General features: G+C 56.5%; 1 protein-coding gene across 7 annotated transcripts in view; it reads right to left on the bottom strand.

Annotated features, from left to right (window-relative positions):
- Positions 1-426: 426 nt before the first annotated feature.
- Positions 427-18,255, bottom strand: part of PNPLA7 (patatin like phospholipase domain containing 7) — a 63,155-nt gene continuing 45,326 nt past the window's right edge. For 4 of the 7 annotated variants that reach the window (XM_027615854.2, XM_027615850.2, XM_027615851.2 and 1 more), the window contains 14 exons: positions 15,281-15,344; positions 15,012-15,180; positions 13,744-13,926; positions 12,910-13,028; positions 6,066-6,222; positions 4,605-4,721; positions 4,423-4,492; positions 3,321-3,437; positions 2,691-2,839; positions 2,128-2,280; positions 1,900-2,010; positions 1,345-1,429; positions 1,049-1,185; positions 427-879 (listed from right to left, as the gene is read on the bottom strand). In XM_027615854.2, the coding sequence (XP_027471655.2) occupies positions 805-879; positions 1,049-1,185; positions 1,345-1,429; positions 1,900-2,010; positions 2,128-2,280; positions 2,691-2,839; positions 3,321-3,437; positions 4,423-4,492; positions 4,605-4,721; positions 6,066-6,222; positions 12,910-13,028; positions 13,744-13,926; positions 15,012-15,180; positions 15,281-15,344 (1,706 nt within the window). In that variant the 3' untranslated portion in view covers positions 427-804. Of the gene's footprint in view, positions 880-1,048; positions 1,186-1,344; positions 1,430-1,899; positions 2,011-2,127; positions 2,281-2,690; positions 2,840-3,320; positions 3,438-4,422; positions 4,493-4,604; positions 4,722-6,065; positions 6,223-12,909; positions 13,029-13,743; positions 13,927-15,011; positions 15,181-15,280; positions 15,345-18,255 lie in introns of those variants that run through there. The other 3 variants (XM_027615855.2, XM_027615852.2, XR_003523734.2) reach the window with 3 other exon arrangements.

Genomic DNA, 18,255 nt, shown 5'->3' with positions numbered 1-18,255 from the left:
GCGGGCCCCAAAGACGCAGGGCCGGAGTTGTCCCTCCTTTTATACAAAAGGGCTCCCTGGCGCTGTTTAATGATCCGAGACAGCGTGGGCGGCAGACGACCTAGGAGAGCAGCCCGTGTCCTGCGGGGTAAGATGCCTGACAGGCCAGCAGCGGGCTCCTTCTTGGTTCGGGGGGCACCCCAGCTGCATGCGGACCCTGGGTGTCCGGCCTGCCTGCTCAGTTGTTGCACCGGGGTGCCTGCGGCCCCCACATGGTGACTTCGGAGGACAGCAGGTGATGCCACACCCAGTCCAGACTCAGGGATGCGCCCCCACCCCCCGAGCCCACGGTGGACCGGTGATGGGGGCCGCGGCTGTTCCCTGGCTCTGGTCAGGCCCATCGTGTTGCTCTCGGCCACAGGGACCTTGGCAAGGGACACGTCCACACACAGTCAGATCTACCTTTATTGACACATCAAGCAGGTGTACCAGGGGCTCCGATATCTCTCCGAGACCTCCCGGAGCCCCGCAGGGGCGGACACAGCCCCTGGGATTGCTGTGTGCACAGGGGGTGCCAGGACGGAGAGCCCCACCAGAAGCTGCCAGTGCAGATGGGCCAGAGGCACCCAGTGCAGCTTGGGTTCCAGCACAAGAGAAGCTGGACTCAGCGGCTCACGGGGCCTAGGCCCCGGCCGGTCCGGTCTTCGTGGCAGGCTGGGAAGAGCCCCAGGGGCTGTAGGAGCCAGGGTCTCTGAGGGAGGCCCATAGCAGATGCTGCTCTAGGGTGCGTCTGAGTGGAGACCTCTACCCATCCTGGTCAGAGCGCTAGGGGTAGGAGTCCGGGGGGCAGTCCTGGGAAGCCAGACTGGGGCTCCGACGCCGAAGTGAGGACTCGTCGTCCTGGAAGCAAACAGCACAACATCATGGTGGGGGTGAGCCTGGAGGGCTGACCCTGGGCCAGGTTTCTCTGGCTCTGTGCTGCAGGGCAGCAGGGAGGGAGCCAGCTGGCCTGCTTGGAGCCCTCAGAGCTGACTCAGCCCAGGGGCACAGGCAGGTCCAGGCAGCTCACCGAGTCTGAGCCCACGTGGGCCGGGGCACTCTGGAAGTCAGCATATGCATCCTTGGGACCGTCTGGCAGTTCCTCCTCATACTCAGTCTGGTAGTCAGACTCATCTGGACAGAGCGGAGGGCTGTGTTGGTCCCCTCCTGAGGGCAGGGGCCACGGCATGGTGGTCATCAGGCCCCAGGGCTGCTAGAGGGAGCCTGGTGGCCAGGGCGGCTTGTTGGGCATGCCAAGGGTCAGAAGGAGACGCTGCCACCACCACCCTCAGCTATGCGGGTGTGTGTCCTGAGCATCCAACTCACCGTCCACTGTGGCTACCTTGGCGGGCTCAATGCGTGACACAATCTCGGCAAGGTCAGTGAAGGAGGCGTTGGGGCAGGTGAGGACCTGGAGGGCCGAGATGGAAAAGACATGTGGCCAAGGCCACAGCTCCTCTGGTCCCCAGACCACAGCCCTTGGCTGCCTGGCCAGGCCCCCAGCGCCTCTCTGCAACCCTCTGTGGTCCTAGCCTGCTGAGGTGCCCAGGCCCCTGGACTTGGGGCAGGGGCGTGGAAGATGAACAGAGGCCAGCGCAGGCCCCCACCCTCTCCTACCACGAGCAGCAGAGAGCCAAAGTGGGGCAAGAAGAGGGGGCGTCGGGGCAGAGGCCAAGAGATAGCTACCACAGGGCCGCACCCCTGCCCTTGTCTTCTGGCCCCTGGGGGAGTACCAGAGGCCTGAGCAGCTTGGTGGGGGGGGGGTGGTGCCAAAGTACTGCAGGCTGCAGGGAGCCCTGCACCTCTCAGGCCCGCTGTGGCAGGCAGAGGACTGGTCACAGGAGGAAGGAAGGGAGGAGGGGCGCTAGCTCGGGCACTCACATCACACGCCTTCATCTTGCTTGTTCCCTGTCGGTCCTGTAGCATCTTTTCCAGCACACCACTCCGACCCCAGATGTCAAACACTGTCCGCCCATGCTGGTACCCCACTTCCTGCACACACACCACGAACCCCGGGACCAGGTGTCAGGAGGCCCCACTTCCGAGCTCAGAAGTGAGGGCAGGCAGGCACCGCACCCTGCAGGCCCTCTGCACCCCAGCTGCACTCACGCAAATCTCGTTGAACTTGCCGAAGTCCAGAGTGCTGTAGCTATCGATGGGGGGGCGCAGGTACTCACAGTACTCACTGTTCTTCACCATCTCCAGCTGCCGGACGCAGCACACATAGGCCAGGCGTGTCTGGATCTCCGCCATGTTCAACACCTGCTGCCGTCGAAGCATCTGAGCGAGGCTCTGCGGGCCCCCCACGGCTCCAGGGACCCCGTATGGGCACAGCTGCCTGCGCCTCACACCCTGGCCCTTTCCCTCCCCTCTCCCAAGGGGAGACACATCTCTGCTAGTCCTGGGAGAAGGGTAGGTGCCCAACCAGGGATCCTGGAGATGGATCCTGGTGGGTGGTGGGCCTATCCCCTTTCCCTAGAGCTGGTCCAGGCAGGATCCTGGCAAGGACAGTGAGCAAGTGACTGCAGCCCCGTTGGCCTTGGAGCCTGGAATGCGCTACAACCCTCCTCTGCCCACAGAGGCATTTGGGCTGCACCATGTTGCCCATCTTGGGGACAGAAGCCTCAGGGGAGCACCTGGCCACCTGGCACTGTGCAGAGCTATGCCCCCACCTTGACTTTTGAGGCCAAGGGGTTCCAGCGCTTCCAGAGCAGCCACCACCCAGACAGGGCGTCGCCATAGTTGGTGAGGTCCGTCTCGTCCTGGCTGCCCACGTCAATGGCAATCACCACCTTTGCTCCCATAGACCTGGCCACATCCGCTGGGGAGAAAACAGCCTAGGTCACCACCCAGGACAGGCATGCAGAGCCCCGGGTGGGAGCAGGGCTGGGGGTGGGGCAGGGATAGAGCCTGCAAGGGCCAGAGGGTCTCCTGTCCAGTGTCACTCCTGGGCCTGTAGAGGGGCAGCCTAATGCACAGAACTGTCCAACAGGTGACAGGTGTGCCCGAGGGAGGGGCCTCGCCCACAACCCTGGCACTTTCTGGCTGTTAGTTCCAACTGTGGGCACAGATGGGACATAATTGCTCTCAGCTCCTCTGCTTGGCCCTTGTTCTGAGTGCTGCTGAGCTGACAAACAGGGCCATATGCTGGGAGCACACGATGCCCAAGTGTGTGTGCACAAGGGCATGTGTCTGCATATGCCTGTGTGTGCTCTCTGGGCTCCGTGAGCACACTCTGAGGACAACGAGTGCCACCGGCCTTCCTGGGAGTGGAGGTGGGTGCGGCAGGGTGGGGGCGGTACCTGGCAGGTTGTTGATGTACCCCCCGTCCATCAGCAGGTGTCCGTCTTTGGGGTCACAGAGGGGAGGCATGTAGCCTGACAGAGACATGCTGGCACGCACGTACCTCCACAGGGAGCCTGGGAGAGAGTTGCAGGGGGGTGGTTGTCACCAGAGCCTGCCAAGGGGCAGGAGGGAAGCCTTTCGCTGCACAGTGGGTTCCTGCCCTGGACCCTTGGCTCAGAGCCCTGCCAGCATGGGCTCCTTAAGTCTGCACATCTGGACAGACAGACAACACCTCCTGTTCTTCCTCCTTCACAAGGGAGGCTCTCTCCATAGAGGGAGCATGGGGAGGGCCAGAGGCCCAAGGGAGGCCCGGCTGGTTCTGCAGTCTCCCCACATTCTGCTGTGAGCCCCACCATCCCACTCACCTCCAAAGAGACACACGCACTCAGCTCACAAACCACTTTGCCCTGGAGAAGGGCCCTCAGCTGCCACCCACGTACTGGCCTTCTCACGGTCCCCAGCCCAGCAGTCTCCCACCAACTGCTGATCTGAGCCCAAAAAACACATGCCCTGCATGTGCCCTTCACCCTGCGCCCCCCGGCCTGAGTGTGCCCTTTGCCCCCTGCATCCCCCGGCCCAAGCGTGCCCTTTGTCCCCCACCCCAACCCGAGTGTGCTCTTCGTCCCCACCCCCCTGCCCGAGCATGCCCTTCGCCCCCCACATCCCCCAGACGTGAGTGTGCCCTTCGCCTTACTCCTCTCCGCTCTCAGTTCACATTGTTATCTCCACCTTTCGGTGTCCAGTTTGGGCTTGTGGGTGCTTCCAGACTCTTGGTTCTGTCCCTACCCGTTTCCCTCATGCTCACGGCAGGATCCTCTCTGGGTTCAGACCTCCCTGAGCTCCCTGCCTCCTTCGGGTCATCTCGGTGCTTCCTCTGGTTCATGGAGCTTCCAGGTTCCCTGCTTGCCTGCCCCCTGCACCCCCCCGCCCCCGCCGAGCTGGTCCTTCAGTACCCTTCCCCTGAGCCACGCGGCCCCGAGCGGGAGTGGAGGTGGGGGGCGCTGTGCCCTGGGCATGTCTGAGCCCGTATCAAGGGGAACCCAAGGAGGAGGTGCTCACCGTCCGTGTGGACCCGCATAGCGGAGGCCGTGATGTCTGTGGTGATGGCGAAGTAGGGGATCCACAGGTCCTGCAAGGGAACAGCAGGACTCAGAAGGGCCATCGTCCCCCACCACCAGCCCTCGACCCTGCAGGCCTGGAGGCTCAAGGGGATGGGGGAGGTCCCTGCTTGGGGGGGGCACCTCGATCTGCTGGTCCTTGAAGACACTACAGATGCTGCTGTTCAGGCCGGCCCCCGAGAACATGGACGTGATAGGGTAGGTCAGGTCCAGCACAGTCTTCACCATCGATGTCATGTCCTGAGTGGGCAGGGCACACATGAGACCCCGGCAGAGGATGATCCCATGGGACTCAGCCAGGAGCCCAAGTCTGAGAAGGGAGCAGGGACAGAACACACACATGTGCTTCCTAAAAACACAACAAGGGTGTCTGGGAAGCATCCTGAAGGGTCTCTGGGGGGAGCGGATGCCAGGGCGTGAGCAGGAGGGCGGGGAGGTCCCATGAGGGTGCCCGCTGCGCTGGCTCTCACTCAGGACGAAGCTCAGTCAACACCGGTAGGTGAGTGGTCCAGATAGCTCCCTGCTGAGGTCCCCAGCATGCTTGGGGTTGACCCCCATATTCTACCACGGCAGACACTCCATCGGGGCCCGGGAGGGAGTGGGCCTGTTGAGGGCCCTTTCTGCCAAAGCCCCCCAACCCTCTGCCTCTGGAGGGACTGAGGCCCACCCTTCCTCAGTGAAGACGGGGGCCAGGAGCAGGACTTGTGACTGGGCAGGCAACCCCGAGAATGCCCGGGTTCAAGGCTGCCTGACTTCTTGAGGGCCAGGGATGGAGAGGAAAGATCCTCCCTGCCTCTGTGCAGACAGAAGCTGAGATGGAAAAGCGCAGAGCACAGGCCATACAGGAGGTGCGCCCCCAGCGGAGGGTGAGTTGCCCCTCAGCGTGCTCACACTGAGATGAACAGAATGAAGACCCCGCCTTGGGACAAGCAGAGAGAAGAAGTGCACTGCTGGGAAAGGGACTCAGGACAGTGTGGCACCCAGGGTCCTCACTCCCGAAGACGCCCCTGTCTAGCACCAGGGCCTGCAGAGCCAAGCCTGGCAGCCCCCACAACCACCACCTCCCTCAGTGTGGCAGGAGGCCAAAGGCTCCCCGGGAAAGGCAGGGAAAGAGAACACCCTAGGCAGGACCCAGCCCACCGCGCCTTGCAGAGTAGCCTCTCAGCAGACTCCCATGACCCAACGCACACTGAGGACAATGAGGGCATCAGCCCAGTGTTCCATGGCCATTCCCACATCTGCACCAGACCAGCAGAGATGGAGAAGGGAAATGTCTGCCTGGCCTGTGACTGGACCCTCAGTTGAACTACAGGTAACTAACTTTCCTTCCAGTGGCACTGACCTCTCCATGTTGTCCTCAGTCACCTTTATAAATTAAGACCAGGCACCAACCAGAGCCCATCCCCCAATACTGATACCCTTACTTGCTCTGTGCTCCTCATTCCCCCACCACCCCACAAACCCTGCTCTCAGTCCAGAGCCCTGCAGAGCCACGAGCAAGGGCCAAAGGTCCCAATGTCCTCCTGCTCCCACAGCACCCCAGGGACCTGGTGCTAAGCTCCAGGGAGGGCAGAGGCCCCTCACCTCAGCCCACTGCTTAGCCCGGATCCGTATCTGGCTGTAGTTCCGCTCCTCGGAGTACAGGGCCCCCATGAAGGCCCCGATGGACGTCCCTCCAACCATGTCCACAGGGATGCCACACTCCGTCAGGGCCCGGATGATGCCGACCTGGGCACAGCCTCTACACCAAGCAGGAGCACAGAACAGGAATAAGCATGGTTGCCAGGGACAGGAACCTGCTGTGCATCCAGCAAAAGGCACCAGAGATGGTCCTCCCAAGCCACCCCTCCTCCTCAGCGCCTGCCTCTCGCATAAGTCACAGAAAACGGGATGCGAAGCTGAACAGGCTTTGCACAGATTCAGCAGGGTGGGAGACACACAGAAGGGGGTCCTGATAAACGCCCTGAAGGCAACACTGCAGGGGGTGGGGGGGACATGGACGAGCTCCCACAGGGACAGGAGAGCCAGGGTCTGACTAAAGCCGTCGCCCTGAGCCTCAAACCACTGCTACTGTTTCTCATCTGTGATGCCCATCGGAAGTCTCCGGTCACAGAGAACAGGCCACGTGACCACAGCCAGGAGGAAACGAGCAAGAGAAGCTTGAGGAGCCAGGCAACAGGGACATGACACAGGCTCCCAATGACCGCTCCCAGCAAGTCCCAGGGGCTAGAAGGGGTAAGCAGCCTGCAGGCCTGATGGGTGAATGAGTAAGCAAAGCACCGCACACGCATACGAGGGACGTGGCTTAGCTTGGAAAGGAACGGAATTCTGACACAGGCTACCACGTGGATGAACGTGAGCCCCTTCTGCTGAGTGACAGAAGCCTGACGTAGAAGGACAACAACTCCCCTCACTTGAGGGACCTGGAGGGGTCAAGCCCACAGACACAGACAGTGGAGAACAGGGCCGGGGGGTGGGGGTGGGGGCAGAGGTTCAGTTTGGGAAGATGGAACGTTCTGGTGATGAACAGTGATGTTTGCACAACACCATGAACGCACTTAATGCTACCAAATTTTACAGTCAAAAATATTTAAAATGGTAAATTTTATGGCATGCATATTTTAACACTGTTAAAAAAGTATTTAATATCACCACAAAAAAACTGAATACTCAGGTATAAGCTTTAAAAACAATTTCCAGAAATTAAAGACAAGATTGATAATTTGGCACAGAACTGAAAAACTGTAAGACAGGGCCAAACGGCAACTTTAGAAGGGGAGATACGGTATCCGACGCGAAGAATGCAATTGGCGGGTTAGGCAGCAGGCCAGGCACACTGAAGAGAGCCGCCTGAACACAGGCCAGAAGAAGATGCTCACTGAGTCGCAGGACACCCCAGGATGGCAGCCACGGAGACCGCTCCCCAGGACAGACGTCCGAGTGCTTAGAGAATGTGTGGGATCCGGCAGAAGAGCCCAGAAAGAGAAGAAGGGGAGGGGGCAGAGGCAGTATCTGGACAGACAGACAGTGGTCTGGACGGAACTGACCGTCAACTTCAAGCCTCAGATTAAAGGAGCATCATGAACTCCAAGCATCGATCAAAAGAAAGCCATTCCCACATTGCTGGAGACCCGAGACAGAAAGAAACCCAAGCAGCCTGAGAACAGAAGGCACACTGCGCCCACAGTGCAGGAGGGCTGGCCTCTCTGTCCTCTGAGGTCACAACACAACATCTACTACCCACAACTTAGGACAAAAAGAAGAGTTTAAATCAAACAAGTCAAATAACAGAAATAACACAGATAAGAGCAGAAATTAAGGAACCAGCAAACAAACACACAGGAAAGAGGGCCATCTCGGAGGGAGGGGTGCCGGGGTGAGCAAGGGCACATCCGCACAGACGCTCTGGTGAGAACAGTGGGAAGTAGGCGTGAACCTCATGCGCAGGCAGGAAAAATTCAGGTAAGATGGACATGTTCCTAGAACAACGTAACTTGCCAAACCTGACACGAGAAAATCTGAATCGTACTATAACCATCAACATAACTGAGCCTTTAGTTTTTAAATCTTCACAAAGAAAACTGTGTGTCCAGATGGTTTTACTAGTGAACGCTGCTGAACATATAAGGAAGAGTAGCACAGATCTTACATAAAAATCTCAGAAAATAGGAAAAGAAGAAGCACTTCCCAACTCAATCTTGAAGCTAGCAAACAAACCTACACGCGTTTCAAGGAAGGACAAGCACACTCAGATTCAAAGGGAGTCTATCTAGCAATATACAAACAGGACAACACATCGTGGGCAAATGAGTCTATCTCCAGAATACGGTGTTTGTTTTTGTTTAAAAATCAGTGTAATTCAGCACCTTAACAGACATACAAAAACCATTCATGATGCGCCCTCAGCGAGCTGACGGTAGAGGGGCACGTCCTCCACTGGACAGAGGCTGCAAACACCTGCCGCCGAGATCACGCTCAGTGACAGGGGCAAATGCCGTCCCTCTCACGGCAACAAGGCAAGAAGAAGAAACAAAACACATAAATATATTTTGGGAAGAAAGAGAAAAACTGCCTTTATTCCCCAAAGACGTAACTTGTACATAGGAAATGCAAAAAAAAAAAAAAAAAAAAAAACCCTATAAAAAAGTCGCTATAATAAGTGAATTTAGCACGGTTGTAAGATACAGCATCAAGGTACAAATACCAATTGTATTTCTATGCACTGGCAACGACACTCTGAAACTGAAATTTAAAAGATGACATTTACAACAGGAAAAAAAAATCCCATGAGATACTTAGCTGATTCTAAAAAATTTATATGGAAGTGCAAAGCACCTAGAGCAGCCAAAGACAATTTTGAAAAAAACAAAAACAAAACGGAAGGATGTGCGGTGCCTGAAGTCAAGCTTTACCACAAGGTGGTTGAGACAGTGTGGCGGCGTCCTGAAGGACACAACGCGACAGAGCCCAGGCAGGGTCACACCTGGAGCCATGTGGGTGACATGGCGACCTCAGCGACCTCAGGGGAAGGAAAGTCTTCAGCCAGAGGTGTGGCTACAAAACAGAGTCACAAGAAACATTAGGTGGGTCACAGACCTGAATGTACACAGAGCTTCCAGAAGAAGACAGAATGCCTTTGTGACCTTGGGACAGGCAAGGGTGCTCAGAACACCAGAAGCAATAACCATAAAAACAGAAAATCACACTTCATCGAAGTTAAAAACTGCTCATCAAAGAAATACCATTGAGAAAATGAAAAGTCAAAGATTGAGAGACAAAATTAGCAATAAATATATCTGGCAAAAGACTTGTGTTCAGACTATATAAATAATCCCTCTGAATCAACAATAAAAGACAAACCACTAGCTAAACATGAGCGAGGAACGTAAATGCTACGAAACAAAATAAGAGACACAAATGGCCAGGAAGCACATGACATCATTAGGCCCCAGGGAGAGGACCCCCTGCACACACATTACAGCAATTCAAAATCCTGATAAAATGTGGGAGCCTGAATGTCAGATATCGTTGGTGGGGGGCACAGAGTGTGAAATGAGCCCCACAAGCAGGTATTTGCCCGAGAGGAAAGAACATCACACACAGAGAGATTTGTGCAAGGACAGTTACAGCCATTTTCCCCATAGTGACTCAAGTGGCCATGGCCAGGAGCAGGGTAAGCAGAGTGCGGCAGACGGCGGGACACGCTCCCCAGTACTGCTGATGTGGCCTAGCGCACGCAGACCGCCTCACTCGGAGGGCTGAGCAGCCAGACGCGAGCCCACAAGGAGAAGAGTGAGGCAAGCGAGCAAGACACCTGCGTGAATATTCTCAGAGAAAGTCAGCGTTGCACTTGAGGAACAAAGATAGAGAACCATGGAAAAAGCATTCAGACATTAGAAATATTTTTTAAAGTTTTTTTTTTTTTTTTTTTTTAAAGACTTCATTTATTTATCTGTCAGAGGGGACGAGCGAGCACAAGCAGAGGGAGCGGCAGGGAGAGGGAGAAGCAGACTCCCCGCTGAGCAGAGAGCCCCACGTGGGACTCGATCCTGGGACCCCAAGATCCTGACCTGAGCCGAAGGCAGACGCTTAACCAACTGAGCCACCCAGGCGCCCTAGACATTAGAAATATTTTAGCAGAAGATCTATTTGGGAAAAATCACCTGGAAAGCAGAACAAAAAGAGAGATGGAAAACAAGGGAGAGGAAAGACAGGAGAGCTTGGGGGCCCATCTCGGAGGCCTGACCGAGCATCAGAAGCTCCAGGAACAGAGGACAGAGCCCAGGGTGGGGGAACATCATAGAACATTCCCCAGGGCCGAAGCTCATGATTTCCAAATTTGGAAGAGCCCCTGGAGCCCACCCAGTGTAGTGGATGGATGAACTGTTCCCAAGGCACATGGCCAAGTCCCTGCAGGCACAGGAACTAAGAGACCCTCCCACAGCTTTCAGAGGGAAAACAGGCCCCACTGGGCGTCCCAACAGGGACCCTGGAAGCTCCAAAGACAACGGCAGCAACATCGCTTAGAAATTCTCAGGGAAAATTACTTCCAGCTTAGATTCCACACCCAAATCGTCACTGAGGACATTTTCTGCTATGCAGCCTTTTAAAACTTTTACTTCCAAGGGGCGCCTGGGTGGCTCAGTCATTGAGTGTCTGCCTTCGGCTCAGGTCATGATCCCAGGGTCCTGGGATCGAGCCCCGCATCGGGCTCCCTGCTCCGCGGGGAGCCTGCTTCTCCCTCTCCCACTCCCCCTACTTGTGTTCCCTCTCTCGCTGTGTCTCTCTCTGTCAAATAAATGAATAAAATCTTAAGACAAAAACAAAAACAAAAACTTTTACTTCCCAAACATCTTCTCTTAAGGAAGTGCGTAGAGCAGGAACGCTACCCAAATCAGGAATGTGTCAGGAAGGAGGGAGTTGTGGAATCCAGAAAACGAGCTGCACTTGGGAGGGACAAAGGCAGGTCCCAGGATGACAGTGAAGGGAAACTCCAAGACCCTGTCCTCGCAGCCAGACTGGGAAGCAACCAGCAGAGCCCAGAGGCGGTGGGATGCCTGGGGGGGTGCCTCCCACACATGGGGAAGCCGAAGCCGCCCGGGATGGCGGCGAGCACAGACGGAGGCGGGCGCTCCAGGGGCGGTCTGGGCACCAATCTGTGACACCAGGAAACAGCAAATGGCAGCTGCGAGGAAGGACGCACAGCCACACGTGTGCAATGAGCCACGCTGTCAGAGGAAGGGACCCGGGGACAACCAGTGAGGCCAGTGTGGGGACTGTAGCAGGACTGCGAGTGGCAAGGAGGGGGATGGACTCTGACAGGAGACGGAGGGCGGACGGACGACACAGGAGAGTAGATGCAGGGTGGACAGATAAAACCAGACAGAAGAGGAATGTTACTCGGAGACGCAGGCGAGCAGAGGGCTGACACCACGCTGCAGGTGACGGTCCCTGGGGGACCTGTGGACGTGGTGCCAGGGCAAGACTGGCAGAGGACTGCGAGGCGATGGCCACAGGGCTTCTAGACTAAGTATTATTTTGACGAAAACTAAATTTTCATTAAACATGCTGCTGAGCATGCCCACAAACCAGGCCCAAATCTGGGCCACCTCACAGTCCGAGTCCCACAGAAGTAGCCTGGACCTTGCCTTCAGTCGGGCGACGTCAGGCGAGTCACCTGGTTCTCGAGAGCCCCTGGCTCGGCTCTCAAGTACAGGCCAGGGCAAGGAGGGTCGCCTCAGACAAATGAGCACACAGTTCATGCCGCACCGCCAGGCCAGGCCGCGTCTGGGGGCTATCAGGGGTGGGGGCTGTGTCCACCCGCTGTCCTGTCAGTAAGGGCCTCAGGCCAGACTCCAGGCCTCCGAGGTTTCCAGGTGGGGAAGTGCGGAGAGTGGGCTCAGACATGCTCCTCTACACTCTCCTGATCCTTTCTAGACAAGAGGGTCTGGGTCCTTGGCCTCCAGGCTGGACCACATCTCTGACCATAATTCGGCAGGTGTGAGCACGGGTCTGGCTCCACAGGCAGGAGACACCTTGGAGAGTGCCCCCTCCAAATGCCACGGCACTCCCAAGGGGCTTCAGTTCTTCCGAGCCCCTCCCTCCTGCTCACTTTGAAAGCGATGTTCTTGGGACACTGGAGGTGCTGAGCCAGGCACCTGCTCCTGGGGAGAGAGGCACCAGCAGCAGGGCTGGGGGCGCGGGTGGCTGTGCAAAATGCTCAGGAGGCCCTGCCCAGGGATAGCCCTGAGCCTCACTTGACCGGGGGGGGGGGGGGGGGGGGGGGGGCGCAAGGACTCTACCCCACAGTGCACCCCCAGCCCAGAACACAGTCCAGGTGCCCCGTGCCCTTCCTCCCTCCCTCTGAGGGGCAGGGGTCCAGCACAGATGTGGCAGCTCTGCTCTGCCTTCCCACAAGCATCTGGTTTGCCAGCAGAAGGCCTGGGTCTCATCACACCTCCTCACGGTGCACTCGGGCCCCACTTCTACTCCAGGTATAGATTCCTCTTTAAGTTCAGGAGAAAGGTGGCAAACACGGGGTAGTGGTCATTTAAGGAACTCAAGAAAGCTGATGAGGCTAGCACACCATAAAGTGTGTATTAAAATGGAAAGAAACTCACCCGGAGCCCAATGGAAAGACTGGCAAAAGGTAAGAACAGAGTTTTCAGAAGAGGCACGAACGGCTAACAGACAAGCAGACACTTCTGGCAAAGGCTATTAGAACAAGACACAAATCGTCTAATGCACTGGCCACCGTTAAAACCTGGGACAGCCTATGGGGAGCACTGCTTGGCAAGGTGCACTCAGGGCAGAAAACTGCTGGGTCATGTGTGAGGCCCATCTACAGGGACTGCTCCTAGGACAAGCTCAGACGGGCACACACGCACGCACACACCAGCAGCTGCAGGTGGACAGGGTGGGGACTCACCTTGCCCCCCCTCCCCCAAGCACCAAGGCAATGGCGTTGCCAGTCAGCACCCGAGCAAGGCGGGAGAAGTCTGAGTGCCGGTCTGGGGGCCTCTGGAAGACTCGCTGGTACATTTCCACCTGAGAGAGGGACCAGGAGACAGAGAGGCTGGGCCAAGTCCCACACACTGTGGCCTGACCAGGGCGGTTTCCTCTACTCGGGACCCAGAGCCCTCTCCAGGGCACAGCAGGGTCTGACCCCGGCAGCACCTTGGTGCACAGGCTTGCCTGGGAGGAAGCTCTTACAGGGCACGTGGGTGAGGGGGCAGTGTGGGCAACTGAGCTACACACCCACAGGCCCAGAAGGAGACCCCAGAGCCCCCCAAGTGGAGGTTGCTCCAGGGCATGGGCTATCAGGAACTGTCCACTGAGCTGTGGGGCCAGGGAGGCTGTGGCATGTGGGCAGCCTCTGGGGCACCCCAGCCCCCAAGCCCCAGGGCTGAGGAGGCTCCCCTCCTGGTGACCTCCCCTGCCCCACCGTCCCCCAACTCTCCCAGGCTCCCGGAGGTACATGCGTGCCAGCATGGCTCTGTCAGGCTACATGCCTCCCCTCTGCGACCCCAAAGACGGACACCTACATCAATCTCCCAGGTTCCGCTCCCAAAGATCAAGCTCAAGCAAATGTGAGCTTACAGAGAGGCAAGCCCCCCTCATCAGCACCCCAAGAAGCTCAGACTACAGAGACCCGAAGAGGGAACGTGAAGGAAATGCACTACTCAATCACAAAGCAAGTCAGGAAGGCCGTGTTCCGGAGGCCAGGAGTTCCCATGGGGTCGGCCCACCGCCCAGACCTCACCAGCTTGGGCATGCTTCTCCTGGAGAAGACGCGGCGGGGGCAGCAGAGGTGCAGGTGGCCAGAGCACCAGCTCCGCATGTTCAGCCACTCGACAGTGCGGGAGGGTGCCGGCCCATCCTCCCGGTGCAGCAGGATCAGCTGCTTCTGGGCACGTACGGCTGTGCTCTCCAGCATCCGCTCCAGCTGCAGGAGAGCAGAGCCTGAGGGCTCAGGCAGGACAGAGCTGAAGGCCAGGGGTGAGCTGTCACAGAGACCCCACTCTGGACATTGCCCCACTGACCCGCCCCACACAGGCAGGAGGGTCAAGGGCAGGGCCTTGGCAAGTGGCAGCCCGGTTCTGTGAGCCAGCTCAGCTGTGTGTGTTGTGCCCTTTGGCTGTCAAAGCTGTGACCCCGGGGTCTGCCTGGCCATGTGCCTGCTTCACGCTGGGCTAGGTGAGAGTGGCCTCAGGGAGCGGTGGGGGTGTACAGGAGGGGAGGGGCCTCCTCCCCATCTGCTGCCCCCCACCACCTCATGGGCACACACTGTGACCTTCTCAGTGATGTATCTGTAAACACTCTCCCTTGCAGCAGAAGAACCTGCTTCAGAGATGGGTAATTTTTAGCTGCCCCAGGGTCAGAGAGAAGGAGGTGGGGAACGTAATGTGCACGGAAGGAATGGCCAGCCTACACTTCATACCCTTGAAGCTGGAAACAAAGTGGGCCGACGATGCAACTTCACAGCTGAGAACAGACAGATGGTGGGGTACTCACAAATAGGAAACTAAACAGTCATAAAAATGAGTGGAACAATATGGATAAAGCTTAAACACCTAAGTGTTGAGGAAAAAAGGACATTTCAAAGTGATATAAAATAGGACACTATTTTTATCAAATTTAGACCTGAAAAACAGTGCTGTATACATTCATAGTAAAATAGAAAAGACGCAACTTCACAAGAGGCCCCCTGGGGGCCACTTCAGGGCACCTGCCCTGCTTTGTGCTAAAACCACCAGAGGTGAATACAGCAAAATGTTTCCAAAGCATGCAGGGCAGAGATCTGGGTGTTGGCTTTTATTATCTGTCTTTTCCTGCGTTCTTGAAATATTTCGTTCAAAGGAAAAGACAGAGAAACAGAGGGGTGTGAAGAGAGTGGGCCCCAACCAGGACCTGCCCAGCCTGGAGCCCTGCCACTGCTACCCCCACACCCCTGCCTTGCCCTACCCGCTGCCAGCCCCTTGCACCGAGTCCCCGCCCAACCCAGGCCCACCCCCAGGCCCTCCAGCTCACCTCGCCCACCGTGGGCTCCTGCTCGCCCAGGCCCACGATGAGGATGCAGTCCGCTTGCCGGATGCAGCGCTGGGTCCAAGGTGTTAGCGTGCTGTCTGCCTGGTAGAGCACGATCCGGTGGATGTCCTCCTGCTGCCCCAGCCAGCTGGACAGCCGGTACTCATGGACGCTAGAAGACACGTGGAGGGGCACAGATGCCAGAGCATGGACCTGGGGGTGAGCAGGAAGCTGGGGTGGGCCAGGCTGCTGCCCACACAGAGGCCGCGTACCTGTCCAGAGCAGCGGAGCCAAGGCGCTGTTTTATGTTGTCACTGGTCAGCAGCAGGATGGGGCCTGAAAACACAAACACTAACTACAGAAAACGGTCCTGACAGCCCAACTCCCAGGACCAGCAGCCCCAGGGCCTGCAGACAAGACCCCAACAGGTGGTGGGGGCCTCTCTGAACCTCAGTCTCCTTGCCTGCACAGGAAGGATTCAAATTTTTGCAACACTGAGACTGTGTGTGCGTGTTGGGGGCATGGGAAGCACAGCTTGTAAAACGCAAGATAATACAGAATGCCCCGAACCCGGATGAGCACGGCTGGCCACATTCAGTCAGTGTCACTGGTGTAGTCACCACGTGGAGATGCACATCTTTTCACATCTTGTGTGTCTGAAATCAGTGTGCATCTTTCCTCTATGATGCCTAGATGGACACAGGTGCCGCGGTCTGCCCAACCAGGAGTTCCAGCAATGGAATCTGCAGAAAGGTCACCGGGAGCTCACATGCACTGGAGGCTGCAGACAAGCACCCACAACCCTGGGCTGGAGAGGACCCAGAAGTCCTGAGGGCTTTCTTCTTGTACAGGGCTCTCCAAGAGCTTCAGTGAAAACGTGAGACTAAGAAATCATTGCATTGTATTTTAACTAGCAGCATCTGCTTTCCTAGAGGCACACAAAATAGGGGTGTGTCCTATGACGACGGTCCCCCTGCTGAGACGTGGCACGGGTGTCTCGGACCTAAGTGGCAGGGGCTTGGGGTGAGGGGGCTCGTCCTGTTGGGGGTCTGCACTCCTGGCTACAAGCTCTCGCTGGTCATCAGCAGGGGTCCTATAGAGGGAGAGAGACCTCTTAGGGCTGGGCTGCATCACAGGCCTGCAAGGGTGGGCACTGCAGTGATGGGTCTTGACCACCTCTCTTGGACGTCGTACAGGATGTGATGGGACTGGCAGGCTGTGTCTGGCTGCAGGAACAGTGAGGAGTGTAGTCCTTAGGCCCGCCAGGGACCCCAGGCTGGTCTCTACCTGCCCACTGGTGCATGTGTCCCATGTAGACACCCCTGCCTAGACTCAGGGGGGCTCTGAGGGGGCCCTCAGGGAAATGTCGGGCCAGCAGAGGTGGCACTCTGGGCTTCCATAGCACAGGCTGCCGCCCCTGTGGAGACCAACCCTGTCCCTAGCAGGGTCTGCTGCTTCTGGGCACGCAAGGGGTACGCTGGTCCAGGGCAGGGAAGAGAAACAGGATGGCTCGCCCACACTTGGGGAATAGCTGAAGCAGGCATCCGCTGCTGCTCCAACCTGCTCTGGCCTGGCTGCCAGACAGTCCTTCCCAAACACTGGAAGCTGAGGAGGCAGAACACCACCTCCAAGTGCTAGGAGAAAATGGCCATCAGCCTAGAATCTCCCTCCAGAAGGGAAAGCAACCTGCACAAGCATGGGCACCTGACTTCGGGCAACTAGGTTCAGCACAGCAGTGGGCCAAGTTCAGTCTCTCGAAAGGAGGGTCTGAGTTGCTGAGGAACCCTACAGACATCATCACAAAGCAATCCCAGTGGATTGTAAACTGAAAAGGAAAGGAAAAACCGCAAAGCATTTAGAACATCTTCATGCTTGGGGGCGGCATGCAATTCCTTCAGGAAAATACAAAAGCAGCAATGATGTAAGAAAAAAATTGATAAATTGGCCTGAATTAGAATGAAGAACTTCTGTTTTCAAAAGACGTCATTAAAAGAATACAAAATCAAACCAGAGAGAGAGAAAGATACGTGTGGTCTTGGCACCCAAACAAGGGACTGTGTCCAGGTCCCATAAAGAACTGTGCCCACCACCAAGGCGAAGACAGCAACCCAACAGAAAGATGCTGGGCCACCTGGCGGGCACCTACAGAGAGGGCACCCTGACGGCCAATGAACAAACTTCTTAGTCACGGGGCATACAAATTGAAGCCACAAGGAGAGGCCACTACACACTCACCTCAATGCAGAGACAAGACTAACCACCCAGAGAAGTGGACCACACACTCTTCCCAGGGGCGCCCAGCTGGCTCCATCCATGGAGCGTGCGACGCTTGATCTCAGGGTCGTAAGTTTGAGCCCCACCATGGGCACAGAACTTACTTCAACAACAACAACATAACCCAAGACATCCTCTAGGACAGATTATATGTTAGGCTACAAAACCAGTCTTAATAAAGCTTTAAGACTGAAATCATACAAAGTATCATTTCTGGCCACAATGGTGTGAAACTAGAAATCGGTAACGAGAGAACCAGAAAATTCACAAATGTGTGGAAATTAAACAACACCCTCCTGAACTACCCGCAGGTCAAAGAAGAAACCCAGAGACCAGCGGAAACACAAACAGAGCATCCCAGACGCAGGGAGGGAGCAGTTGGCTGTGGAGAGAGGAGCCCAGAGCTACCAATGTGCTTGGAAGAAAGAAGATCTCAAATCAAGGACCTAGCTTTATTTATTTATTTAAATAATTTGTAGATTTTATTTTTATTTAGGTCCACGGAAAAACTGAGCAGAAAGTATACAGAGTCCCCGTACACATCCTCCCCTCCCCTCCCTCCACCAGCCCGTTCCCTGTTCCCAGCATCTGGCATTAATGCGGTACGCTGTTACAGTCCATGAGCCAATACTGACGCATTAGGATGAACTGCAGTCCAGCGTGCTTATCAGGGTTCTTTATGTCGTACACTGTATGGGTTTGGACAAACGTGGAATGACACACATCCACCACTGTGCTATCACACCGAGTATTTTCACTGCCCTAAAAATCTTCCTCCATGCGCTCCCTTTTCATGCCTCCACCCCCCGACCCCTGGAAACCACTGATCTCTTTACCGTGTCCACAGTTTTGCCTTTTCCAGAGAGTTGGAATCACACAGCGTGCAGCCTTCTCAGATCGGCTTCTCTCAGTTAGTAACATGCATTCAAGGTTCTTCCGTGTCTTCAGTTTGCTAAGACTTTAAGTTTTTTTA

Source organism: Zalophus californianus, chromosome 13, assembly GCF_009762305.2.
Source record: "Zalophus californianus isolate mZalCal1 chromosome 13, mZalCal1.pri.v2, whole genome shotgun sequence".
NCBI lineage: Eukaryota > Metazoa > Chordata > Mammalia > Carnivora > Otariidae > Zalophus > Zalophus californianus.
This window is presented reverse-complemented; position numbering and strand designations above follow the sequence as displayed.